The sequence below is a fragment of the Phyllostomus discolor genome, chromosome 12, assembly GCF_004126475.2.
Source record: "Phyllostomus discolor isolate MPI-MPIP mPhyDis1 chromosome 12, mPhyDis1.pri.v3, whole genome shotgun sequence".
NCBI lineage: Eukaryota > Metazoa > Chordata > Mammalia > Chiroptera > Phyllostomidae > Phyllostomus > Phyllostomus discolor.
The window spans coordinates 54,036,145-54,062,684 of record NC_040914.2 but is presented as its reverse complement, the minus strand read 5'-3'; the positions used below and the strand labels follow the sequence as shown (position 1 = coordinate 54,062,684).

The following is a 26,540-nucleotide window of genomic DNA, read 5'->3' as shown; positions in this document are numbered from 1 at the left end:
GGAGAGGAAGCTGTCGAAGTGCTCAGGCTCTGTCTCTGGAGGCAGGCTCACCTGCCGCCGGAATATCATGACCCAGATCCCAGACACACAGAGAGCACAGATGAGTTTTGTCTGTAGCCACCTTGGGGCCCTTCCTCACTCGTGGCTGACGAAGGTGTGCAGCCTCCAGAGCGGTTGTCGTAACTGTCGGGACGTAGGGGGAGGCTATCTACATCCTGGATTAAAGCAGAGTCTCCTGGGAGTGTTAAGTCCATCCAGTGGGCAGCTAGGGTGTGCGAGGAGGGTAGTGAGTCGGAGCCGCAGTACGTCCTTGGGGCATGATGGTCCGTGTGTGGTGTTGATAGTCCCGGGGGCAGGCAAGCAAGTGTTGGGGTTCCTTACGAAGGGGGATCCTAAACCAGGCGGAACACAGATCAAGGCCTGGGGGACGCCGGGTGGGGGAAGGAGCAGCAGCCAGACAGTGTGAGGATTAGGCACCAGGCAAATCTGGGTTCAACGATTTTATTGATAGATCTCAAGATCTTTGAGTAACCTATATCCTCACCTGTTTGGTTTTTTGACAGCCAAAAGGAGAGTAGTGTGCATGGGCCACAAGTGGGGACCAGAAATGGTCTTTGTTTTTATTCAAACATTTCATTTATTTGTTTTTAGAGAGAGGAGCAGGGAGGGAGAAAGAGGGAAACATCACTGTGTGGTTGCCTCTCGTGTGCCCCCTACTGGGGACCCAGCCCGCAACCCAGGCATGTGTCCTGACTGGGAATTGAACCCGTGACGCCTTGGTTTGCAGGTTGTAGCTCAATCCACTGAGCCACACCAGCCAGGGCAAGATCTCCTGGCTTTGAATGACGCTGAGGAATCATGGGCAAGCAGACTGGAGACAAAGGTCCAGGTCATGTAGGTCACGCTGGCTGCAGCTATGGCCCAGATCCGAGTCACGGCACTAAAAACCATTAAAGAGAACCAGGGTTGGACAGGTGTTACAGTGGTCAAGGTGGATTTTACTCAAAAAATTATTGCAGTAGGGAGACGCCCCAGTATAAAAGGGGGTTCAGTTCCAAGTAGGACCAGAACAGGTAGGGATTTACCGTGGCGGAGCAAACTGGGCGTGGGGGGGTCTCGGTGAACAGAGAGTCACCCACACAAGACATCGAGTCCGGCAGGATTCTGGTGGAAGGCAGCCCAGGTGATCAGAGACCACTTGGCAGGGGGGCTGTGGGGATGGGGAGTTGGTGGATCAGATAATCAGCCTGACTTAGCAGGATTCTAGATAAAGCTGGATTCTAGAAGGAAGTACGTGGGCAGGCCTTGCTAGGTGCAGGGTGCAGGGGAGCCCGGCCAAAGTTTGGTCAAACAAAGAACCCGTGTCAGCACCCACAATGGGTGGGCGTGGCCTGGTGTGTGGCGGAGGGTCCGCAAGGACAGGGTGTCGGGGTTTGGAGAAAAGGTTGGGGCAGTTCATCCATTTCCCCTGGCAGACTTTCTCTGCGGGTCCCTCCTTTGGGAGATGGATTTGGAAAATTTTGGCTTTGAAATTTCCTTTTGGGAAATGTATGGGAGGCATCAGAGGAGGACAACGGGGTTGTTTCCTTTTAACCGAACGCCTCGCCATCTGTCACACTATTCCCAACCAGCCCATTTTTTCAGACGTTTGAGTTTAGGGTGCTGCCCAGTAGAGAGAGGTGCCTTGGAACCGTGAGCCACGCTGTCCGAGGCTGGTGGTGAGACTAGTCAGTCCTTGTTTTCCTCCTGGTGGAAGCTTCCTCTCCTAGGCTACCTCCTATCTACCTGGAGACACCCGATTGGTTCTGGCTCCCACGGGGAGCTCAGGGCCCCAGGCGGGCCCGCACATCCATCCATCACAGGACCCGTGGTTCTGCCGATCCCTGAGGGGGCCAGAGGGACTGAAATGTGTGAAGCCCAGCCCTTTGGCCGGCCAGCTTCCAGCATTCTCCGAGTTTTGCCAGCGTCAGATCTCATCTGGACCCTAACCTCCCCCGCCCGCTTCTCTGAGGAGCCTGTTGAGTGAAAGCCCAGATGCGTCATTCCACAGCACAGCCTGCTTCTGAGACCCTGGTGTGGTGTGAGGGGCCGTCCAAACGGCCCGCCGCGGGGTTCCCACCCCAGCTCTCGTCCACTGCACAGTCTTGAGCAAGTCCTTTCCCCTCCTTGGGTTTGCCTCCTCGTTTGGAAAAGGAAGGTTCTGGCTCAGGTAGTGGCCGAGGTCCCTTGTTTGGTAAAAGAAAGACACTGTGCATTGGGAACCAGGCCCAGGACCCCCACCCCCACCCCGGGCTGCCCCCCACTGGTGCTCAGGCTCCTGGTACCAAGACAAGGAGTAAACAAACAGGCCGAGGTAGTCTCCCCCCTCCTTGGAATCGGAGCTCGGGTGGTCTGGAGAGCGGAGCGTGCACAGAGCCAGAAGTGCCAGGTGGAAGTGGGCCAAGGAGGCCGAGGGATGAGCGTTTCCCTGCCCTGCGGGGAACATCTGAGGACACCGAGGCCAGACGTGTTGATTCTGCGCCCTCCCTGGTGTGATAACGTCCCCATCAAGGGCGTGGCTGTACCCTGGGAGTCAGACTGCCTGGGGAGGACCGAGCCCGCTCTGGCCGTGCCTCTGTCTCCCCGGCGCGGCATCCGGAGCACATCGCCTCTTAAGGAAGAGCCCCAGCTGCTTCTGCACTGTCAGCGGCACACTCGCCGCCTGGGCGCCCGCCAAGCCCCCGCCGCCCGGCCCGGCCTCTGCCCCTCCCCCCCTCCCCCCAGCGAATCTCCTACTTCCTTCCTCCATCACCACCTTCCCTTCTCCAGCGAGGCGCCGGTATTGATCTTGGCCCATCGCTCAGAGTCGCCGCACTCCAATTCCATCCGCGCCGCATCCTCCCCCTGGGCATCTCGGGGCAGTCCTCCTGCTCTGCCGAGGGTGGTGCTGCCTCACCCCCAGCCCCCCTCCCAGGAAGGGTGAGCACCCAAGATGGAGGCTGGCCGGGGTCCCTGATGAGACACCAGGCGGTCTGCGCCACGGAACCTGCCTCGGGGGAGGCTGGCTTCCGTCCTGCAACTGGAACCTGAAGGAGACTGGGTGGGTGGCTGAGCGGTACAAAGTTGGGGATGGGGCTTCTCTTGGCGCACCCTGCCAATCTGCGCCCCCCCCCCCCCCCCGGCCCCCATGATGAGCATCCAGAGGCGCGGATGAGTCTGATTCCGTACGGCGCAGGGCCTGGCGCAGATCGGGTGTTGGGACGTACTGGCCACACCAGCCGGATTGTGGTGTTCCTCGCCGCCAGCAAGGGTGCCTGGCTGCTTCGTCTCCATCTCCAACGGGACCTCAAGGGCCAGAAGAACTGACTGAGCAGTCGGAGTTGAATCAGCAGAACGGCGTGGTGGGGCTGGGGAACAAGGCACAGAATGTGACTTCCTGGACCTTCAGAGCAGCAATTGGGAGCTTGCCGCAGAAGCACGGAGGAGCAGGAGGCGGAGTGGGGGCCGGGGTGACAAGCCCCCCACCCCCTACCTTTCCTTCAAGCTTGAACCAAGGTCGGATGGCAGTCAGGTTGGAGGTCAGGCCTTACCTCTGACTTCTCACGTGATCTCAGGCCAGTCATTGAACCTGCTCTTCTGTGCAAGTGGAATACTCATTCCCACCTCTGTCACCCTCCAGGGCAGAAGGTCCCAGAAAGGGCTTTGAAAATTGTTGGTGTCGGGTCTCGGTGTCCGAGCTGACACTGATGAGGAACAGGGGTGGCGACCCCCTGCCGCAGGCCCGGGTGAGATGTGGTCTGTGTGACCTCCGTGGGGTGCAGGCCTGGCAGGCTGGGGACCCCGCCCCGATGTCAGTGTCTCTAATGGCCATGTCAGCAGTTGTGGCAAACCCGCCCAGGGTCCCCCCAAAACTGGGAAGCGCTCTGGCGAAGGCGGGGGCGAGAAGAGTCATCTCTTCCCCTGGTTGGACAGAAGCAGTTCCAAACAAAATCCAAAATAAAAACTAATCTTTATTCGTTGAGCATAACTTAAAACTCTTAACATAAAAATATCTCTTCATCCGTCCCCAGAAATCCAAGTGGCAGCTGGAGAGGCCTGGTCCTTTGCTCTTGTGAGAACTTGAAGAATCACAGTCCTGTGCGACCCCGGCCCTCTGTCCGAGTCCCCTCAGAAGGCCCACGGGCCAGAGTGGGCGGTCAGGGGCCGAGGAACTGGAGTCCTGACTGGGGTGGGGGGGCAGCTCCTCTCTGCCGCTGGGAAAGCGGGTGGGAAGCCAGAGGTCACACCGCGTTGGCGGCCTGGCGTCGAACCACCAGTGAGGCCGGGATGGAGCATCTGTGTGAGTCTCCCCAGGCACCTGGCTGGGGGCGTGTGGGAGGAAGGAGTGGAGAAAACCGATGCATTACCTCAAAGTAGCACCCTGACCCTTGGCCCTGCAATGGCCTCCACTGGCATCGGAAGAGGTGAGAGGAGAAATAAATAAGTGGAAGAGACGAGCTTCAGCGAGGCAGGGGGACAGTCCCATCGAGGCACCCCGTGTCCTGGCTGGAGCAGGGGTGAGCCAGGGCACAAGGGGTAAAAACGCTGGTCTGAGACCACCGGTGTCACAGCGCAACACCAAGGCGAAGGGACTATTGGGGGAGTGTGGGGAGGGGCCCCTTGTTGGAGGGACTACAGTTGGGGATTCTGGCTGAGTATGGGGTGCTCACCGGGTGACCCCATTTTGTGTGTGTGTGTGTGTGTGTGTGTGTGTGTGCAAGAAATCACAGACCTACAACTAGGGAGCCCAGTCTGCCCTCTACTGGTGATCTTTGGGAATGACAACACAGCAGCATGGGCCCCGCAGCCCAAGAGGGCTGGGAGAGAACCAGCTGGCCGGGACCCCTAGGCGTCCCTGTGGCCTCCTCCATCTTTTCTTGGCCTGCGCGGCGAATCCTGGGACAAGGAGGGCTTCGGTGCTCACTTCAGAGGCACCGAGAAGAACTTGTTTCCAGACTTGCAGCGGACCTGCTCGGCGTACACACGCAGCAGCATCTCGGAGTCCTCAAACTGGTCCACCATGTCCTTAAACCGGGAGCCGGGAGAGGACAGTCACTGGAGGGGACTCAGGGACCCGGAGGGTGCTGCGGATGCACCCAGCCTACTGAAGCCCTCCAGGGGTTCAGCACGGCTGGAGGGAAACCGAGGGCCCCACAGACCCTGCACCCGGTTACCATGCCTGGTCAGCTCTGCTACCTCGTGAGGTCGGTCCTACCAGCCCGATGTTGCGGAGGAGGCACAGACGCTCAGAGCCCCGGATTACGGAGCCCAATAAAACCAGGACAGGGACGCGGCTCTGCTGGTGCCCCAAACCAGAGCTCTCTGCCCCCTCCTGCACGGCCAGGCCCCGAGCGGAGGTGGCCCGTGGGCCGTGTCTGGCACGCACGGTTTGTCTGGCTTGCAAATTTTTTTTTTAGATAGAAACTGGTTGTTGCCAAGATTAGAAAACAGGGAGATTACCCATAAACATCTGGATTCCTGGCTTCTCTGGAAAAACAGGAGTGGTAGCCACACAAGGCTGCATTCCTGCGCGGCCACACTCCCCACTCTCTCCCCCTGACTGGGGAGGCGTGGCCGCCTCAAGGCGGGCTGATGGGAAAGTGAAGTCTTTCACCACCTGGCACAGTAGGAGGAAGGCTACGAAGGTGGATGGTCCTCACCTGGCACATCTCACTCATTTCAACACCTGTCAGGCCCCGGAAGCACCCCAGCCCTTGACCTCTGGGCGAGGGGCTAGGCCTCGGGGAAGGCCCGCAGCGTCCCCTCGGACCGGTGTTCTAGGGCGGTGCTTCTCACATCCCACCGTGCACACAGACTCCGGGGGGCCCTGTTACAGGGCAGGTCTGATCTCTGAGGTCTGGGGGGGGGGGGCTCCGAGTCTGCAGTGTCACCGGGTGCCCAGGTGCTGCTGCTGGTCCAGGGCCGCCCTCCCAGGAGCAGGGTAAGTGTGGGGGGTGGGGGTGGGGTTTCTCCTGCCACGTCTGTGATTTCCCGGGGGTTTGGGGCTGCACACCGAACCCCCAGGGTCAGTCGGCTGCCCTCGCACTTCCCGGCATCGCCTCACCCCGGAGTTCAGCGCCCCCGTGCCCCTGCGCTGGGGCCTCACCTGCAGCTCCCTCAGGCACTGCCCTTCTAGCTGGAGCCGAGCATTGCCCACACACCAGGCCAGGCTGACGTGGAAGGAAGGGTCCTGCAGGGGAACAGCAGGGGCACAGGTGGTCACCCAGGTGCCACGAGGGGCCCAGGCACGCAGAGACCTGTGACAGAGTTGTCACAACATCCCTGATGGATCTCTGGACAGCTCCATGGAGACTAGACCCCCAGAGTCGATCCTGAGCACCCTCTACAGGCAGGCAAAATAGCCTTGGATGGGTCGTTGCTATGGACTGAACTGGGTCTCCCGGAATTCTTATGTCGCAGTCCTGATCTCCAATCTGACGGTACTTGGAGGCAGGGCCTGTGGGAGACAGTTAGGGTCAGAGGAGGAGAGGAGGGTGGGGCCCTCCAGATGGGATTTGTGCCTGTTTAAGCAGGGACACCAGGGAGCTTTGTTTCCTCCCGGTCTCCACCACACGAGGTCATGGAGCAGACGACTGTACACAAGGAAGGGAGAGAGTCGTCACCCAGAACAGACCATGCTGACACCCTGACCTTGGACTTCTAGGCTCCAGAACTGTGAGGAAATGAATTGTGTTGCCCGAGCCGCCCAGCCTGTGACACTCTGTGACGGTGGCCTATGTCTGGGACAGGCCTGTCCTTTGAGGCTTTCCTTTATATATTGTAGCAAGCCATGAAGTTTGGGACACCCGGTCCACTCTCTGATCTAAGACATTTCAACAGATGACGTACCTTTCAAGATGAAATGAACAAAACCCAAAATGTCTAAAATTACGAAGAAACAATAATTGTCTCCATTCAAATTCATGCATATATATCTCAGCATAACTTAAAAGGAATATACCCAGTGAAACCAATGGCCCTTTAAAACCCCGAGCCTTGGCCTGGAGTCTGAGCACCCCCAGAGGGCATGAGCCAAAAGCAAGGAGCCTTTGGGTGTCAATTTTACTAAAAAATTCTGGGGAAAACGGCTTCTTACAAAATGTGAAAATAAACATGAAAACGACGTGGAGCAGGAGGCATCTTCTGGTGCCTATGCATGATACACAAAAAAGGATTCTAAGAAACGTGGGGCTTGGGCCAGGTCGCACCTGAGCACGTCTCAGAGCTCTCCCCTCTCCAGGGGCGGTGTGGGCCCTCCGATGGGTGGCATTTGGGACGTCCGCCGGGGGAAGGTTCCGGAGGGCTCTCCAGTCTGCCTCTCAGTGAAGGCTGCTCTCACTCACGTTGTCGATGGGTCACCAGAGACGAGAAGGCCCCGCCCGTTACCTGGTAGAAAGTGGTGAGGTCAAATTCCTCCATGACTCTGTCCACCTCGGAAACCAGGTCCAGGAACTGGGCGTGCCCGGAGGTGACCTCGAGCCCCACGAAGGTCCTGGTGGGCGGAAGACAGAAGTGGAGACGACAGGGTCACGAGACGCGGCCTGGGAGAACGCGGCCCGTCTGCGATGGGGCGGAGGGTGAGACGGACAGAGAGCAGAGCACTCCGGACCTCTAGTGCTTTCTCTCCCGTCTCCCTCCCAGGCAGTTGACTTTCCTGCACGCTGAGCAGCTCATCTGCCCTCCCCTCCTCTGTCTGGAAACCTTCCTTGACTCTAACCACACGCCTCCCCAGGGTCTAATAACAGTTGCAGGAGCACTTCCATCCGTCACTGCCAACCGCACGCACCCGAAGCCCCTGCACCCATCTCTCCGTCATCGCTTCGGAGTCTGGCCCCTGCTGGAGGACCTGGCTCTGGGGCGCTGGCTGCGTTCCCGTCAGCACTCACACATGCTCTCTCTCTCATCTTTAGTTGTTAAAATGTATTATTTATTTTTAGAGAGAGGGGGAGGGAGGGAGGAAGGAAGGGAAGCATGGATGTGAGAAACATCAGTTAGTTGCCTCTCGTATGTGTCTCGTGTTAAGTGCCCCGACTGGGACCGAACCTGCAACCCGCAACCCACAACCCAGGCACATGTGCCCTGACTGGGAATTGAACTGGCGACCTTTAGCTTGTGGGACGATACCCAGTGGACTGAGACACACTGGGAAGATCCTCTCTCACATCTTTAAAATCCCTCCCTGGTGTGGCTCAGTGGATTGAGCGCTGGCCTGTGAATCAAAGGGTCGCAGGTTTGATTCCCAGTCAGGGCACGTGCCTGGGTTGTGGGCCGGGTCCCCAGTAAGGGGCACTCCAGAGGCAACCACACATGCATGTTTTTCTCCCCCCTCTTTCTCCCTTCCCCTCTCTCTCTGGAAATGAATAAACAAGATCTTTAAAAAAAATAAGTAAAAACCCTCCCCGGAGCCCACATCTTCAGCCAGCCTCCCCCCCCCCCTCCACCGTGCCCAGTGAAACTTCTCATACACGAACTGTCTGCCTTCACAGCCTCTAATTCCTCACCTTCCACCCTCCACCCACTTCGCAGGGAACTGCTCATTCAGGCTGCCACGGGGCTCTGTGTTCAAATCCCATGGGCGCTCCTCTGTCCCCATCTTGGCCACTAGGTGGTGTCTGACACAGCTGATGCCTCCCTCCCTGAAACCCTTCCCTCTCCTGGCCTCCAGGACACCCCACCCCACACAGCCCTGGCTTGATCCCACCTCTGCCGCCCTCTCTTCTTCCCCACCCCTCCACGGCCAAGGGCGGCGGAGCTCCATCCTCAGTGCGCTGACCTGTTCCACCCGCACTCACCCAGCGTCTGACCACACCCAGCCCCGCTTTCAGTATCACGCAGGCGCACGGCTCCCCAACGTCAGTCCCCAGCCGGCCCCCCTCCTGTGCACCCCAGTCATGTATGTGTCATCTCCACGGGGGGGTCCACGGGCAGCAAAAACTAACAGGCATAGAGTGGGACTTCTGATTTTCTTCCCACCAGTGTTTCCCATCCCAGAATATGGGGCCGTTATTTACCCAGCTTTCGAAACTGCAACCCGGAATCTACTTTGGGTCTTCCCCTTCCTTCACGCAGGTCCAGCCCACGGGTACTCCCAGTCCATTCTGTCTCTGGGATTGGGAACATGGCCACTTCTCGGCTCCTTCACTGCTACCCCCTCACCTGGGGAGCACCACCCGCCTCCTCTCGGCTCTGCCTGCGTCCACCCTGCATCCCAACCTCTTCTCCACTCAGTAGGCACAGCCACAATCTAGTTGGACTGACGTCCACGGCACAGATCAGGTTGGGTCTCTCCTTTGTTCGCATCCCTCCAACGGCTCCATCTCACCGAAAACCCAAACCCCTGCCCGTGACCTTGAGGGCCCTGCATGCGCTCAGCCTGCCCAACTCATGGCTCAGCGCCCTCCCACCTGCTCCCCCCCACCGGCTTCCACCTCATGGGCCTCCTGGGACACACGAGCTCCTTGCTGCCTCAGTCACTTCACTTGCTGTGTCCTCTGCTGGGAAGGTCTCGCAGCAGCTCTTCCTCGGGTCCCCAGCAAATGCCACCTCCCCGGGCACCGCCCTCGTGCCCTCCTTGGCCCCGCCCTCGTGCCCTCCTTGGCCCCTGGCCCCTATCCTGTTATGAGACAGTTACACGAACACTCTCCTTTGCCTTATTATCTGACTCCCCTGCAGAACGTGCGGTCCCTCCACATGGGGACTGCGTGACCTTCTCGCTCCAAGGCTGGGTACGAGCGGCAGAGAAGGGAGGGATGAGCGAGCCCTCCTCTCGGAAGCAGGCAGCTCAGGGCCTGGATCAGACCCGGAGGCTCGCTTCGAAGCTGGGATAGTAACAGTTTCTTTCTTCTCAGGCTCACGAAAAACTTGTTCGGCCTGTGGGAGCCTCACCAGTGCCCGATGGTGACCGTACCCGGGACAGGCATGTGATGGCGTTGGCACGGGAGGCCACAGAGGTGGAGCTGTGAGCTGAACGTTAAGTTGGGGAGAGCTGGGCAGGCACCCAGGTGACCGCTTCTCAGTTGCTGGCTGTTTTCAGTACGCCGTGATGTTTTGTCGGACTCTGCTGCCCTCCCCCCACCACATTGCTCTATTATTTCTCTTAATGAAAGGTCCGGATTTGGGAACTGCCGCCTGTGTAGTCACAGAGTTGGTTAAAACACAAACAAACGAGAAACTCTGACAGACAAGGGCAGAGGCAAAGCAAGCCCTCAATCTTTGCTCCAAAGAGTCTTCTGGAAATGACAGGGCCCATGGGGAACACCCACCTGGTTTTCTCTTGATTGGTATAAATCTTGACCCGGTTGGCAGTAAAGCAGAATCTGAAATTTTGTAGAAAAGACCACATTTCAGGAAGAATAAGGGGAAAAATCGTATTAAAAAACAGCACTTTAAAAACATAGCTAACTCATTTCACCCTTAGTACTGTCGCCCTGTCATACAGGTGTCAAATTGAACCCTAAAATGTTGGAGCTGGACAAGACCTCACATCACCACCCAGTTCGAGTAACACACAGTTCCATCCAGGTGCCAGCAAAAATTGTGCTTTATTAGTAGCCATTCATTCCATTAGACAATTTGAGACTCAACTTCCTGATGGGAACTGAGAAAGCCTCATTTATCAAGTAGGTGATACTAGATCATTTAAGGGACAACTTGTCCCTTGCAGTTTTAAAAAATACAATTCTGAGCTGGTCTAAGCAATGATGACCATTCCCTGCATGCCAGGCACTATAATTATGCCCATTTTACAGACAAGAAAACGGAGGCTTGGTGAGGTTGGATTTGATGAGCCACAATTTGAACCTCGGTGTGCCTGACTCCAAAGTCCTTGCTCTGATCTGCGATGCCTCCGTGGGTCTCTGTTGGTAGGAGGGTGGGGCAGAAACACCCACCCACCCACCCCTGAAATCAGTTACACAGAGACCATCAGCTTTGGCCAGGTAAGTGCTCCAGCTCCGGCTGGTTCCTGCTGAGTTCCCTGGGACACGCGATCTCAGAGGGACAGACTGGCTTGCTGTCCTTTATGGGCTAACTCGGCAAGTCCCATGACAGGAAATGATTGTTTTACAGCCCCCAGGCCAAGGTCTCGCCCCGTCTGAGGGAGCGCAGCCCCCCAGCGTCTGCGCAGAATCAGTCCACTTTTGGCTTCCCCGCCTCCCAGAGCATCCCTTCTGGGGAAGCTGCCCGGGATAATGGAGCCAGCAGGAGGTTGGCTAAACGTAGAGTCTAGGACGTGTTCGGCAAGGTGCCTGACCAACAGCCTGGTGTGGACGTTGAATGTGTGTGGCCCGCTATGATGGTTGATTTCATGTGTCGGCTAAGGGACGCCCGAGGGCTGGTAACACATTGCCTCTGCGTGTGTCTGCGAGGGTGTTTCTGCCTGCAAGGAGCACTTGAGTCGCTGGACTGAGTAAAGCAGATGGCCCTCCCCGGCGTGGGGGGCACCACCGGCTGACACAGAAGCGAAAGGCAGAGCAAAGGCAAGTTCTCTCTCTGCACTTGACGTGAGACATCCATCTGGTCCCGCCCTCAGCATTCGGCTTTGGCTTCCCAGGCGCCCAGGCCCACAGTGGGACTAACGCCACCAGTCTCCCCTTTCCCCCAACTCCACCCTTAATTCCCAGGCTTTGAACTTGGGCTGAATCACATCACTGGCTTTGTTGGTTCTCCAGCTTGCAGATGGCAGATGGGGGGGGGGGGGGGGCGGACTTTGTGACCTTCACAATTACACGGGCCAACTCCTGTAATAAATCTCCTATCTGCATCTGTTGGTGTACCTGCACCTGCATCTCTGTGTCCGTATCCCGTGGGTTCTGTTTCTCCGGAGAACCCTACTACGGAGCTTGGTTGAGAGTGTGTCACAGGAGCTGAATTTTAAGGATGAGTTTTCTGAACTGTTTCTGGAGAGCCTGCCAGTCCAGTCGGACTGACTGAGGTCATTCCTGTGAGTTGCTGAAACTACTGGAAGAGAGAGCTGTCCTTCCAGGTCAGTGGACGGGCAGCCTGGGCGACCATGCTGGTGGCCTTGTGTGTCATGAGGATGAAGCCAACCCAGACGGGGGCAGAGCTGAGGGATGGAGAGGGTCAGGTGCTGTCATCTGACCGTCCTAGTCCACTCACGCACGGAGCCAGTGAGTGCTACCTCCGAAGCTTTTAGTGACACCAGCCTATGCAGATTTCTTCTCAGTTTAAGCCATGGTGGCGTGGCTTTCTGGCTCCATCAAGAGAGTCCCAGCCCTGGCTGGCGTAGCTCAGTGGACTGAGAGCAGGCTGCAAACCAAAGTGTCGCAGGTTCAATTCCCAGTCAGGGTACATGCCTGGGTTGCAGGCCATGACCCCAGCAACCGCACATTGATGTTTCTCTCTCTCTCTCTCTCTCTCCCTCCCTTCCCTCTCTAAAAATAAATGAATAAAAATAAAAAAAAAGAGAGTCCTAACTGATACATGTAGGACTCAATAAATTGGGTAGTGACAACTTGAAAAAACGTGGCAGGGCTGGGTTAGGTGGTGAGATGCGTTTTGGTCCCGATTCTCCGGCTGACTGAATGGGAGCAAAGCTCTCCCCACCCAGAAGGGGCCACACCCAGTTCCCCGCGTCGGGCAGAGTGGTTCCAGGGGCTTCCTGGGCCTCAGGCCTCCTGAGCCGTGGGGTGGGGCTCCGACTAGAAGATGCTGTTTTTCTCTCTCTCTCTCACATCTATACATCTGCACTTTACTGTAACACCCCACTTGAAAAAAGGGCTCTGCAGTTAAAATCACGGGGGTGGCTTCTCAGGCTTCCTCTAGAACAACATCAGAGGGTCCAGAGGTTGATTTCTGGGCTCTCTCTGGCGGCTCCATCATTCACTGTACGTCCCGTTGACGCCTACGGTGAGCAAGCACCCGGAAAGGAGATGCGGGGAAATTCAGAGGGAAGCCGCATTCCCGGGCCTGCAGGGACTTGGGCTCCAAGGAGACACCGGACTGACGGCATATGAGGGTGAGTGGAATGAGCCCTAGGGGGTAAACAGCCCCGGGGTGGATGACCCCTGGGAGGGAGGGATCCTGGGAGAAACTCCACCTGGGAGAGCAGTGAAGGAGCAGCGCTTTGAGCTGGCCAACTCCAGGAGGAAAGGCATTTCTGGTAGGAAGAAGATGAAATAATTAAAAAAGAAAAAAAACACCCTGGGCTGGCAGGTAAACCCGTAAGTGGCGTCCAGTCCAGATCCTTCACCAAGGGCCGTGCTGAGGGCACGTAGGATCTCATTCCACTCCCCCCAGTCCCCTCCGAGGGGCAGCCACCCCTTCCGTGACCAGCACGTGGGTGCTTGCGTGGCGGGTCTAGGTCACACGGGGAGGGGGGGGAGGGAGAACGCGTAGAGCAGGCAGCTCCTGATGCTCTAACCTTAAAGTCTGGCCTGCTCGCTGGGGTGATACACTCCGCCGCTCCACGCCCAGGGCAGCTCAGGACAGGAAGAGGGGCCTTGGAGGGGCGGGGGAGGAGGGGCAGCGGGGAGCACGCGGCCCTCACCTCTGGTGGGAGGCCACGCGGTCTTTCAGAGCCTGCACGAAGGGAAGGATCCAGTGATGCCGCAGAACCACGCTCTGGGACAGGCTGAGGTGGAAGGCCTCCATCCTCACCAGCCGGGGGACGTACGTCTGAGCGTGGGGCAGCACCTCGTCCAGCAGGTCCAGGAACTCTTCCCCAGCTTCATCTGGAGGGAGACAGTGAAGAGGGCGGGCCGTGCTCTTAGCCAGGGTGGCGACGGGGCTGCGTGGAGAAGCCCCGAAGGCCCTTTTCACTCTGGGTTTCAGGAGAAAATTACCTTGGCAGCAGCCTATGTCCATGTATCTTAACGTTTTAGTCCATATTTCTGGTTATGGAAGTAACACACTCACGCTCACTGTAAACAATTCACGTGAACAAGACCCAGTGTGTTACTCAATCTGCCCGAATACCCTGGTGAGTGGGCAGTCCAGTGAGTCATCCCCATCCTGTGGACGGGGAAACGGGGCTCCAGGAGTTCACGTGACCTAACCCAAAATAATAAGAGCCACTACTCATTCTGTGTGTTGTGCTACGAACTTGCCATAGATGATCTGATGTAATCTTCACCCGAGTCCTAGGAGATAGGCATTGCTATCGTCCCCATTTAGAGATGAGGAAACGGAGGCTCTGGGAAGTCCAGTAACTTTCTAACAGGCACCCAGAGTCGTGGGTCGTGGAGCGAGGACTGACTGTGAAGATGGGCATTTACTGTTTGATGCCTGTCACTCACTTCTCAGGGTGGGGGTGGGACCGGAACCCAGCGCACCTGAGGCCCTCTTAGAGATGACGTGCCAGCTGCACTCTTGGGATGGCCTTGACACCCTGCCCTCACCCTCCCTTGGTCACCTCCTCATGGGTAGAGAGGACACCATGCCTAGGGTTAATAAAAATGATTTCAGGCAATGACTTGAAAACTGAAACTAGGTTGACAGCAAAATTCTCCAATTCTTGACCCTTGTTGTCTCTGTGCCGAGTCCCTCTTCCCCACCACCCTCATTGGAACCTTCTGGCGTCTTCCTCCCGGTGGGAGTCAGCTTTCTCCCACCAAGGGGCACCTAAGGGTCTCGGCCACGCACCTCGCCCACACTACTCACACGGCACGTAGACGTGGGTGGCCCAGTTGCCCCGCTCGTGGGGAAAGGTGCGCACCCGGCCCCCGTGCTTTGCACTGTCATCTTCGGGCCCCTCATCGGTGCCTGCAAACATGTGCAGCACACTGTCTGGCACGGGCAGCCTCTGGCTGGGGAGGGGGCTCCGGCCCCTGCAAGGGAGAAAAAGAAAATGTATCCCCCGGGCGTACCTCTGTACACACACCGCAAGTTGTAACCACTTGCACAGGGTGACTCTGTGCATCCATGTCCCGCCAGGTGCTGTGAGCAGCTTCTAGATAACTACACAGTTCTTTCCCCAACGACTCAGCATGGTTCTCAGCCGGAAACAATTGAGCAGGCAGCAACGCATGGTTCAGAGGTCACTTTCCTTAAAGGGACAGGCCTGAGCTGGAGTAGCAGTGGTCTACTGGCACTGTGGTCTTGGGCCAGTTATATGCCCTTTGTGGGCCTCAGTTTCCCCATCTGTAATGTATACATCTACCTGATAGCGCTACTGTGAGATCAACTGAGATGCTGCTTGAAAAGCACTCAGCAAGCGCCAGGCCTGGCACATAAGCACCCAGGCTCCGAGAAGAGACGCGGATGGCTTTGTTCACTGCTGAGTCCCAAAGTCCCCAGAGTGGGTGCTCAGTGAATATTTATTGAGTGAATGAGAAAAACTCTCCAACGCTTTAGCTGTTCCTCTGCAACTGTGTTAAATGAGGAATCGGACCTAGGAGGTACAGTGATGCGCGTCAGGAGACAGCCAATGGCAGAGGATGACCGAACCAAGGTTTCTTTCCTCTTAACCCTGGCCCAGCTGGGGGTGGGGCGCACTCTGGGGCTTTGCCCAGGGGTGTCCCCTGGAACCTCATTTCCCTCATGCCTCTTCCCTTTCCCTGAGGAGCCCGTCCCGCACTGTCCCACCCTCCAAGACACTCCGATCCCACAGGGTCTCGCGTGAACCTGCATCCTCCCCAGAAAGACTCCTTCACTCCTCACCGAGGGCGGCATCCAGTCCCTGGCAGGCCCTGAGCCCCGGCCTCGGCCTCGTCCTCCGAGTCGCTGCTGCTGTAGCCCACCAGGGGAGCAGCACTCATGGGATCTCGGCGACAACCGGGCAGACTAAGTAGCAGCCACACTCGGTACCCGGAATTCCGCCGCGCCGGAAATGCCTTCCTGGGGGCGGGGCCTGTGCTAGCACCGCCTTGGGGCGGGGCTGGGGCGGGCCCAGCGGGACCCAGCAAGTCTACCACCCTAGACTGCCACTCGCTGCTCATTGAGGGCAACTCAGAGCCTCTGGTATCCTCAGCCTCCGAAGCCCATTTCACAGATCGTCTGGAGCTCTGCAGCCACCCGGGGCCAGAACTCCCAACCACGGACGGTCCCTAAGTCAGCGCGCAGCGCACTAGGCAGAGCGGAGATCCCTGCCTTTCGGACGTCCCGGAGACCCCTACTCAAGCCGGCCCAAAGTCCGAGCTCCGGGCCCCCTCCCCTTAGAGCAAGCTGAGCAATCAGAGGCGGGTGCGTCCCAGAGGACCGGAGGGTCTCGGAGGCTTCTCTTCTCAGGTGCAGGGGTCGGGCCGGGGGCCGGGTCCCGGGAGCCCCCTTCCCAAGGCTGGGCAGGGTGGTCGGAAGCGGAGTCCCCTCTCTGAGTCAACCGAGGCTTGCGAGCCGGGCGAAGGGAAAGCCGCCTCCCGTGTCCGGCTGTTCGACCCGGCCCGGCCCAGCCCAGCCGGGCCTCGGGGTCCCCGGCAGGGGGCGGCCTCGCTCCGCTCAGTCCGTCCTTCCCGCAGCCGCCGCCGCCCGGCTGCCGCTCCTCCTCCGGCCCCGCCTCCCAGGCCCCCGCGCGCCCGCCTGTCCTCCCGTCTCCGCAAGGCCGTCGGTCGGTCTGCCCGCCCTCCTGGCGCTCCTCCTCCCCGAACCGCTATCCCGGCCGCGCTCGTCGCTTCCTCGGTTTCGGCCGCCGCTAGCCCGTTCCCCGCCCCCTTGCCGGCCGCAGCTGCTACGCGAGGCCGAGGATTGGCAGAGCGCGTAGGCCGCGCCTTGGCCGACCAAGCCGGAATAAAGGGGCGGTGGAGAGAGCAGCGGGTCGCCACTCGCCTCGCGCCCGACGCCGTGGGCGGCCTGGAGCAGGTGAGCGGCTGGGCGCTTGGGGCCGAGTCTGGGGGCCACTCTCGCGCCCGCCGCACCCCTTCCCCAGCGGGCCCTGCCGGCCCTCCAACCCTCTGGCCCGACCCGGCGGCCTCTGAGCTCCTGGGCGGCCCAGGCCGGCCTCGAGGCGCAGCCGCTGCCCCGGCCCGGCCTGCGGCCCCGGGGCCAGCACTCGGGCTGCAGCGGCCTGGCCATACCCAGCGAGTGCTGACAGGAGGCAGCTGAGCTGGGCCGGCGGGTAGTGCGGGCGGGGAGGTGATGGGCTTTCATTAGGTTTCCCAGGGAGGAGGAAGAGCTGGGGTGGGGCGCAGGTGTGGGCCTCCCCTTGCTTCTCTGCCCTAGTCTCTTTGCAGAGTAATCAGAGGCCTCATGGCCGCACCTTCCTGGAATGGGTGGGCAGTAGAGCCGGGGGCCTGTGGCCAGGGACCTTATGTTTGGCAGCCATTCATGCTGGGAAAAACAGTTGTGTTGGTGCAGCCTAACCTAGACCACCCTTGGAGTAGCCCCGCTTCCCTCTTTTCTGGGGAGGCTTTGGCACCTGCTTGCTCATGCAACCTGCTGCCTTCACCCAGAGCGGCGGCGTCTTTCCTTCTTCCCGGAAGATGCGGAGAATGACAGCTTTTAGCAGAGCAATTAGAGGCTAGCCAGACTGGTTTGTGAAGGCATCCCCTTCCTTCTCCTCTTTCCCGTAGGAGAAAACTTAGAAACTTTCAGTGTTAGAGGCAGAAGAACTGGGAACCTGAAAGTGGGTTACGTCTAATTCTAAAAGTTCCTCCCTCTCGCTGTCGTTACCTTATGCTGCCACAAAGTGGTGAGTTAGAGATTTGCCTGGGCTGGGTGGTCTCTACCTTCATTGATTATCCAGAAAGTTATAGACTTGGAGCAGGGAAACAGGGTTATCTCCGGAAAGGTGAGGAGGAGCAATGCTCTGTGGTTAGCATGTTATTCCTCATGGTGCAGAAGCAAACTCAGAATTGCTTGTATCTGCCTGGGGGCCTGGACACAGTCGGATCAGAGGACTAAGCACTTTTTTTGGTGCTCTGGGAGATTACTAGAGTGGGGAGGTTCTGCTGTGGCCGTTGAAGCTGGGTGGGACTGTGGACCTATCATTTAACCCCCATCATGCATTGGCTCAGGTCCCCGCAAGACCATCCCACCTGTGTGTGGAGAGAGAACAGGCACGTGGTCGGGGGGGAGGGGCTGGGGGGATAGTTGGGAGGGATGTGGAGGTTTCTGACATGGTCCTTTGTTCCACGCAGTTGTTTTACGTGTTGACTGATGGAGGTTGTCTGCTGTGGGGCCCTCAGATCTGGGAGGCCTGGTCTCTTCCACCCAGCGGGCTGTTCTCCTGAATAATGGTGTCCTGAGTGGAGGTTCGGGGTGGCGATGAGAGAGGAGCTGGCAGGCCTCAGGGGCCTTCTGCTTTTATCTGTCTTGTATATATTGGGTTTCCCAGTAAGAATTGATTTGCAAAAAAAAGTTATGCTGCTAAAATTTCTGTTTTGGACACCGTGGCCCAAACCGGTCAGTCATTTCTTGGAGCATCAGCAGAATTTGTGACTTCTCTGTACTGTGGGCAGATCCCCCCAGCCTCTTGCCTGTGAGGCAGCTGATTACAAAGGGTTGGCAGTGCTTGGGAGGCTGGGACGCCCGGACCCAGGTTGGGTGGAGATAGCCACTGCTCCTTCGCTGGAGGAGCTGAGCTGCCAGCGGGTCTCTTTGGTAGTGGGTGAATGGCACTGGTCTCCCAGCCCTGAGCCTCTCTCCCTTCCCAGGTTCATGTCAGTGAGGCAAGTGCAGGCAGGACAGGGAGTGGAGGGCCCAGCTGTGTGTCCCTGCTTCAGTCTCACGATTTCTCTCTTCTCTACAGAACCCGGCATCGGGGAAGGCAGAGCCTCCCTGGCGTTGTTGGCGCCCTACCTCGAAGAGCCCCCAGTCTTGTAGGCAGAGCCTTGTAGTCTGTCTTGGTTAATGACTCGGGCTGTCTGACCAGTCCCTCTTCTGTGCCTTGTCCAAGGTCCTTGTCCATCCCTGATCCCGGGCAGCTTCTCTCTCTGGGTTGGGTCACCTTAATCAGGGAAACTGAAGCCACTACTCTCCAAACCCTGCTTCATCTTCCCAAGCATGTCGGAAAGCTGGCAGCAGCCGCCACAGACGCAGCCGCAGCAGCCGCAGCCGCCGCAGCCGCAGCATCACGCAGAACCACCGCCAGCCCTGGCCGAGCACTCGCTGCCCCCAGGCACGGCTGAGAACCCCCTGGGCTGCGCCGTCTATGGCATCCTGCTGCAGCCTGACCCGGGCCTACAGCCCCCGCAGCACGAGCCCCTGCAGGCGGCCGGTGAGCCGGGGCCCAAGTGCGGCGTGTGCGGTCATGACCTGGCACATCTGTCCAGCCCGCACGAGCACCAGTGCCTGGCGGGCCACGACCGCTCCTTCCAGTGCACGCAGTGTCTCAAGATCTTCCACCAGGCTACTGACCTGCTGGAGCACCAGTGTGTGCAGGCCGAGCAGAAGCCTTTTGTCTGTGGCGTCTGCAAGATGGGCTTCTCGCTGCTCACCTCGCTGGCCCAGCACCACAGTGCCCACACTGGCACCGGTGGCCTGGTGAAATGCTCCATCTGTGAGAAGACCTACAAGCCCGGGGAGGCGGCCGAGCCGGCGGCCACCGCTGCCCCCTCACTGCCCCCAGCGCCCCCGCCCCCGCCCGCCGTCACCCCCGCTGAACAGGCCGAGAAGCCGTACAGTTGCCCCATCTGCCAGAAGCCCTTCAAGCACCTGTCGGAGCTGTCGCGGCACGAGCGGATCCACACGGGCGAGAAGCCGTACAAGTGCACGCTGTGCGACAAGAGCTTCAGCCAGTCGTCGCACCTGGTGCACCACAAGCGCACGCACAGCTCCGAGCGGCCCTACAAGTGCTCGGTCTGCGAGAAGACCTTCAAGCACCGCTCCCACCTGGTGCGCCACATGTACGCGCACTCGGGCGAGCACCACCTGTTCCGCTGCAACGTGTGCGAGCTGCACTTCAAGGAGTCGTCCGAGCTGCTGCAGCACCCGTGCACGCCCAGCGGCGAGCGGCCCTTCCGCTGCGGCGAGTGCCAGAAGGCCTTCAAGCGGCCGTCGGACCTGCGGCAGCACGAGCGCACGCACAGCGCCGAGCGGCCCTTCAAGTGCGACCTGTGCCCCATGGGCTTCAAGCAGCAGTACGCGCTGATGCGGCACCGGCGCACGCACAAGACCGAGGAGCCCTTCAAGTGCGGCCTGTGTGAGAAGGGCTTCGGGCAGCCCAGCCACCTGCTCTACCACCAGCACGTGCACACCCTGGAGACCCTCTTCAAGTGCCCCGTGTGCCAGAAGGGCTTCGACCAGTCGGCCGAGCTGCTGCGGCACAAGTGCCTGCCAGGCACCACCGAGCGGCCCTTCAAGTGCCCTGTGTGCAACAAGGCCTACAAGCGGGCGTCGGCCCTGCAGAAGCACCAGCTGGCCCACTGCTCGCCCGCCGAGAAGCCCCTGCGCTGCACCCTGTGCGAGCGCCGCTTCTTCTCGTCCTCGGAGTTCGTGCAGCACCGCTGCGACCCCGCCCGCGAGAAGCCGCTCAAGTGCCCGGACTGCGAGAAGCGCTTCAAGTACGCCTCGGACCTGCAGCGGCACCGGCGCGTGCACACCGGCGAGAAGCCCTACAAGTGCCCCAACTGCGACAAGGCGTTCAAGCAGCGCGAGCATCTCAACAAGCACCAGGGCGTGCACGCCCGCGAGCAGCAGTTCAAGTGCGTGTGGTGCGGCGAGCGCTTCCTGGACGTGGCCCTGCTGCAGGAGCACAGCGCGCAGCACAGCGCCGCCGCCGCCGCCGCTGAGGGCGCCTACCAGGTAGCCGCCTGCCTACCCTGAGTCCCTGCCTCGGCCCTCCCAGGCCAGGTCCAGCCTCCTTGCTCGGAGATGCCCCACTCAGCCCCACGTTCAGAGTCCCTGGGCGTGAGGACAGAAGTGCGCTGGGCAGGGGGAGGGGCCTGGCCCACCTGGTGCCTGCCTGGAGGTGGGGGAGCCAGATCGCTGTGGTTCCACAAACCTGTCTCCCATTATAGGATTTGTTCTCTTGAGAGCCACCCGCCTCCCTGGTCTTTGGGGGCCTGAAACCAGACTGGAACCACAAGTCAAGCGGCCTCTCTCCACCCCGAGCAGGTGTGGGCGCCAGCCCGACCTCCCAAAGCCTTTAGCCTAGTTAGATACCAGACGGTTAGGAAGGGAGGCTGGTCGGTCGCGGCAGGGTCCGGGAGGACGGCTGGACTCCAGAGGCAGGCCAGGTGCGGGGCATCCTCCCTCAAGTTTGTGTTTGAGGGAGAAGGCCAGGTTCGTGAGGTAGTCTTGGGGACCAGGAGGGCACCCCAGGAGCCCCAGACCTGCCTGCTCCAGCCAGGGGCGAGGCCTACCCCAGGTTTCTGACTGGTGAGGGGGGTAAGAGGGCTGGGTCTGCCTGGAGTGCCGTCAGCATAGCCGGAGGGGAGGAGGCAGAGAAGTCCTGCTCCAGGGAGGACACGGCCTGGGACGGTGCCGTCCACGGGGAAAGGAGGGGAGGCGGCCTTTGCGTGGAGGTCGAATATCGATATTTTGGGAGCGCCCCTCCCACCTCTGCAGCCCGGTTCTGAGCTCTGGTGGGGAAAGCGCTCGCAGCCACACTGGACTGCTGTGGGAGGCGGGTCCTCAGACCGCCTGGTGCCCGGGAGGAAGCAGGGCCAAGCCGGTGGTTGTGAACGGGCATCTTCTGCCTTGAATTGTGTGAACCAAAGTGTTAAGGGTGTGGCCTCCGTCAGCTCCCAGCCCCGCCTCAGGGCCGGGACACGCCCGCTTGCCCAGGGTGGGGCCGGTGAAAGGACTGCTTGAGTGCCCTCCCCGCCCAAGGGAGCCCCTCCCAGCAGGCTCGCTGCGGCCTGGGCCCCAGCAGTCTTGCATTGCCCAGATGCCCTGGGCAACACCCAGCTATTTCCAAGGCCAGAGAGTTCTCCCTTGGGTCCTGCTAGCGTCTCGGGCGTCCCACAGGGCTTGTCGCGCCCAGGGCGTCGGGGCGCAGGGAGCGGGCAGGGAAAGAGCAATGTTAAGGGAATCAGTAGGCGGATGGAGTGTGCTGGTGTCACTGGACGTCCGGGGCCTTCCGGAAGCCCAGGGGACCCTTATTATCAGAATGGTCATTTTGACCCCAGCTCTGCCCTTGCCCTCCTCCAGCCCCCTCCCCCGGTCATGGGTCTTAAAGATGGCTTTACTCAGTGCCCCGAGGACTCAGAAGAGCAGGGAGCCCCACCTTGTGCGACTCTCCCCTTAACACGTCCGACAGCGCGCACGACCTCCACGTGACTGGTCCCCGCCCTGCGCCCAGAGGGGCTGGCTGACCCGTCCCCTCAGGGCCAGCTCTCGGCCACGGCCCCTGGAAGGACATGGACCCCAGGCTGACAACTGTTCCAACTGCTGATTTTTTATTTTCATCCTGCTTTCTAAAAGGAGTCGTTACACTCTTCATAACATTGTATAGTTTGATTTCATGCCATTTTGGGTCTTACATAAAAAAAATGTGAGGATTCGGGTTTTTAAAAAGAATGACTTCATTTTAGATAGCCCCTTTTGATGTTAATATATAGTGAGTCCAATGTACGCTTTAGAAGTAAAGACACTGACCATCACAGACCAAAGCACCCCGTGTTCTGCTGCTTCTTCCTCGGGGCGTGAGGGGGCGTGGTGAGGGGGGAGGGGGGTGTGGGCCAGGGTGGCAGGCTCCAGATTGGGATGGAGGCCGGGTTCGAATCCTGAGTTTTGGACGTTCGGTTTGCGTGACTTCGGACAGGTCAGTGTGGGAACTCCCAGGCGCCTCATCTGTAAAGTGGGGAGGGGCACCCGTCCCTTGCTTGGCTGTTGCGAGGGCTGAAGGGACTCGTGCACGGAGGCCCCGGTGGGGAAGCCGTGAAGACGCTGAGGGTGCCAGCCGCAGACACCCGGGACCCTCGGAAATGGCCCCTCAGCCTGTGGACCCCCTCGGGGTTTAACTGCAGCCCCTGTGAAGGGAGCTGGGCTGTGAGGGGTCAGCCGCCCACAGACGGCTGGAGGCCGGGAACTGGGCCCGGGAAGCACGAGAGCTTGCCCAGGGCACGCCGGGAGCAGCAGCGGTCCTGCCGGGCCCTGCTCCAGAGGACCGCCCGCTCTCACCCACCTCCACGGGCCCTGCTGCACGGTGGTCTGTCTGCGGCCCGGCCCCACCACGCCCCCTCTCAGCCCTCCTCCGGCACCCCTTTCCTTCTGTGCTCCACCCCTGTCTCCCCAGGGCCAGCTGCCCCTCAGCCTTCTCCATTTCTCAAAGGCAAGGGTGGGCCTGGGGGAGAGGGAGAGACAACCTCCCCAGGTGTGGGCATCTCAGAGCCAGTGGAGGGTGGTCAGCAGGGACACCCTGTCCCGGGGGTGGGGGTGATGGTTGAGGGTAGAAAGTCTAGGACAGGGAGCTGCCCATGATGCAGGGGCCCAAAAATGGGTGCAGAAGGCTTAGTGGCAAGGCTGGGGGCCCCCAGATATGACCCGGACCCCACACTTCTCATTCCCTCTGTGTGTGGTCTGGCGAGGCCCCCCGCCCTGGGGAAGCCACGGAGGCTCCTTCCGGCAGGAGGACACTGCTCAGCAAGGGGAGGCCCAGGGTCCTTTGCGTCGGGCCAGGCTTCAGGTTGCCCTTCCTGAATGGACGATGGTCTGCGTGGGCCAGAGGCAGGAGGAGCCCTGGCTGGGTGTGGCTGAGCCCATGTGGGGCCCGCAGTGACTTTCTTCCTTCGTCGGCACCCCTGTGGCCCTCAGCCTCCGCGCTGCAGCCTGGGCCCAAACCAGGGCCGTGCGTGGGGCCCTGGCCTGGGAGCCTGGATGCTCCGTTTCAAGCCCCAGCCCTCTGATAACAAGAGAGGCAGGCAGGTAGGTCTCTGCCCCTCGATTCCCCGTCTGAAGCAGAGGTCTTGACCCCTGACCTCTGAGGGTCCTTACAGGTCTAAGGCTCTGATTCTGGGGAGGTGATGACACCCACCTGTATCTGCTTTTCCCCTCCTGGTCTTTCCTGGCCCCCACAGCCTGCTGCCCTCCTGTCCTCATCTGGTCTGTCTGGGTTGTAAGGGACAGGAACAGCGCAAAGCGGCTTCAGCAGCTGTGCGTGCACCTGGCCGCACACGGGTGCCTCTCGCCTGTCCCATGTCCGACGTGGCTCTCTTCTTAGAGCACAGCATTTCCGGGGGGAACTGCCCTGTGACTGGGGCTACAGACCAGAGCTCTCCTCTTTAGTCTCTGGGCAGTCATTCCCGTGGCCCCAACGGCCCCAACCACGGACAGTGCGCCAAGAGGGCGGCACCTGGGCGTGAGGGGCGACCCCTGGATGAGAGCCAGAGCCGGGAGGGGCGAGGGGGAGAGGCTGATGTGGGCTTTTACATTTTGGGGTTAGTAATTCCTGACGGCTGTGGGAGGAGGCACTGCATTGGGTAAGGGGTGCAGGTGGGGGTTGGGGGGGCATTCTCCCAGGTTCCCCAAGTCACTGCCAGGGCAGGGCAGGCCACCAAAGACAACTTCCCTCTGGAGCCCATCGTCCTGGCTGCTGTGTCAAGCTCCCACTGTGTGGCTGGCTCTGTACTCAGTGGGAGGGGACCCTGCACTCCAGAAGTGGAGCCCATGAGCCAGGGTGGCAGTGGCATGGTGTTGTGGGTGAGGGCCCCACAGCCCGAGCTGGCCAGTGTCCTGCCTCTGCCGCTCATTGGTGATAAGGCTTTGGGCAGGTGGTTGGCCTTCTCTGAGCCTCGTTTCCTGCATCTGTGAAACGGAGCTGGTGACGCTCAGTTCTGGGCTGGGGGTGAGGGCGCCAGGAGACGACCTGTGCAGCATGCTGGACACAGAGTGGGCGCTCAGGACAGCAGGGCAGGGGCACAAGGGAGCCAGCTGAGCTCTCTGATTTGAATGCCTGGGCTGCCCCCACCCTCCCCCGACACCCTGTCCCCAAGACCTTTCCCGTCCCCCAGCTGGCCTGAGCCTCTTACCATCTCTGTGAGATGGGCCGGGCAGACCTGGGCATTCCTTGGTGCCGACCCTCGAGATATCCAGGGACTGCCCAAAGCCATACAGCTAGTGATGCAAGTGGCCTGGAGCTGTGGGGGCCGGCCAGGTAGGGGGACAGGCAGCGGGGCGGGAACAGCCCTGGGCTCTGAACCTCACAGGCCTCTGGCTCCAAACCTGCTCTTTGTTAACCAGGAAGCCGGAACAATGACCGGGACTGGACCAGGCCTGGGGCTGGGGCTGGGGCTGGGGCTAGGGCTGGGCCTGGCCAGGGGAGGAGGGAAGCCCTTCCCTAGCAGGCAGAGGGGGTGGCCAGCCCTCTGGCCTGCTTCCTTGAGGGGTTGACTTCCCATCTGTGCAGAGGCAGCTTTGTAAAGAGCCCAGGCCCCGCAGGCTCCTTGTGGCAGCCTTCTCTGTCCCCAGTCCTCCGTCCTGACCTCCCGGCACCACCCCCCTTCCCTCCTTCAGAGCAGGCCTCAGGCCAGAGACTGCCTGCTCCGGCCTTGCAACTTTGCTCAGGGCCCCAGCCTGGGCCAGGCCACCTGTGATAAGCTCTGCATCCCATCCCCAAGCTGCTTTCTTTGTTTCTCAAAGGTCATGCCTCCAGGAAAAGCCTTGGCTGCTCCTGATCTTCTGCAGATTCTCAGATTCTGGCTGGAATGCTTGGTCCTCCTCAGGGCCAGAAAAGAAGGTCAAAGGGAGAGCCTGGGTGGGGAAGGGCCTGTGGGGTCTCCCGGTCACTGTGTGCCTGCCCATCCCCGCCCTGGTATGCATTTCCTGCCTTTGCTCACCTACCAGCATTACTGTTTGCCAGGCGGTGAGCCAGTGAAGCAAGAACTTCAGATGAGACAGTTTTGAGGTGTTCGTGTGTTAAAAGGTAGGATCAGGAATGTCAAAGCTGCTGCTATTCAGTCTGAAACATTCCCTGGGAGAGTCCTCCCTGGCCCTGACACCCCCACCGCCACCCTCAGCCAGGACCCTGGTCCTCCCTCACTGCCGGCCCCAGGACAGCAAGGACTGCTCCGCAGCTGGGGTTTCATCTAGTCCAGGTCAGTGTCTTTGTTCTGGGAGGCCCCGGCCCCACCCCAGGTCCACTTGGAGAGATAAGAGAAGCTGGTAAGTTCAGTATTCCCTGAGAGCCGGAGGCTAGGAGTCAGTCTCTCTGACTCAGCTTTGGCTCCTGTCCTTATAGACTTGCGGGAAGAATGGGGGGAGAAGGGAGGAATTGAGGGAGGCCTGCCTGGAAGAAAGGGTGGGATCGGACAGACAGAGACGGGGAAAGCACGTTCCAGGGGCAAGGAAGGCTTTGAGCAAAGGTTAGGAAGCAGACCGGAGTCTGCGGTGTTTGGAGCTACCTGGAGATGGTGGTGAGGTCAGTGCTGGGGTAGAAGGTCCAGGCCCAGGGCCCAGGTTGTAGACTGGGGTCTGGCCAGGAAGGCCTGGAGTTGAGGCCATGGAAGCTGGGCTGTCCCCAAGGCAGTCGATGCAGGGACAGTTTCTGATGTAATCTATTTATGATGAGCAAAGAGGCCCCGAGGCGAGGGGCCTTTTAGGCCAGAGAGAGTAGCCCTGCTGGGTGGGGGCAGGGCTCTCCATTTCTCGGCCTCTGGGTGGGACTTTTAACCTGCAGAACCCACCACTGCCAGCAACTCCCAGAGAGCTTTCTGGTGGGGTATCTCCTGCCAAGCCCAGGTCAAATGTCC

At 59.8% G+C, this 26,540-nt stretch overlaps 2 protein-coding genes across 4 annotated transcripts; one reads left to right on the top strand and one right to left on the bottom strand.

Moving 5' to 3' along the window:
* Window positions 1–3,969: 3,969 nt before the first annotated feature.
* USB1 (U6 snRNA biogenesis phosphodiesterase 1) lies at window positions 3,970–16,356 on the bottom strand. 2 transcript variants are annotated; one of them, XM_028501942.2, is made up of 7 exons: window positions 15,637–16,356; window positions 14,638–14,804; window positions 13,526–13,709; window positions 10,281–10,334; window positions 7,405–7,510; window positions 6,125–6,208; window positions 3,970–5,043 (listed from the first exon to the last, which is right to left on the bottom strand). In XM_028501942.2, the coding sequence occupies exons 1-7, from the start codon at window positions 15,912–15,914 to the stop codon at window positions 4,939–4,941; spliced, it is 978 nt and encodes a 325-aa protein (XP_028357743.1). In that variant the 5' UTR covers window positions 15,915–16,356; the 3' UTR covers window positions 3,970–4,938. The 2 variants fall into 2 exon arrangements, with proteins under 2 accessions (XP_028357743.1, XP_035867788.1); XM_036011895.1 differs by lacking the exons at window positions 3,970–5,043; window positions 6,125–6,208; window positions 7,405–7,510; window positions 10,281–10,334 and adding an exon at window positions 12,453–13,135 and having other exon boundaries at window positions 15,637–15,946.
* ZNF319 (zinc finger protein 319) lies at window positions 16,130–21,302 on the top strand. 2 transcript variants are annotated; one of them, XM_036011894.1, is made up of 2 exons: window positions 16,130–16,203; window positions 18,659–21,302. In XM_036011894.1, exon 2 carries the CDS (start codon window positions 18,913–18,915, stop codon window positions 20,671–20,673), a length of 1,761 nt encoding a protein of 586 aa, XP_035867787.1. In that variant the 5' UTR covers window positions 16,130–16,203; window positions 18,659–18,912; the 3' UTR covers window positions 20,674–21,302. The 2 variants fall into 2 exon arrangements, with proteins under 2 accessions (XP_035867787.1, XP_028357919.1); XM_028502118.2 differs by lacking the exon at window positions 16,130–16,203 and adding an exon at window positions 16,286–16,770.
* The last annotated feature ends 5,238 nt before the right edge of the window (window positions 21,303–26,540 follow it).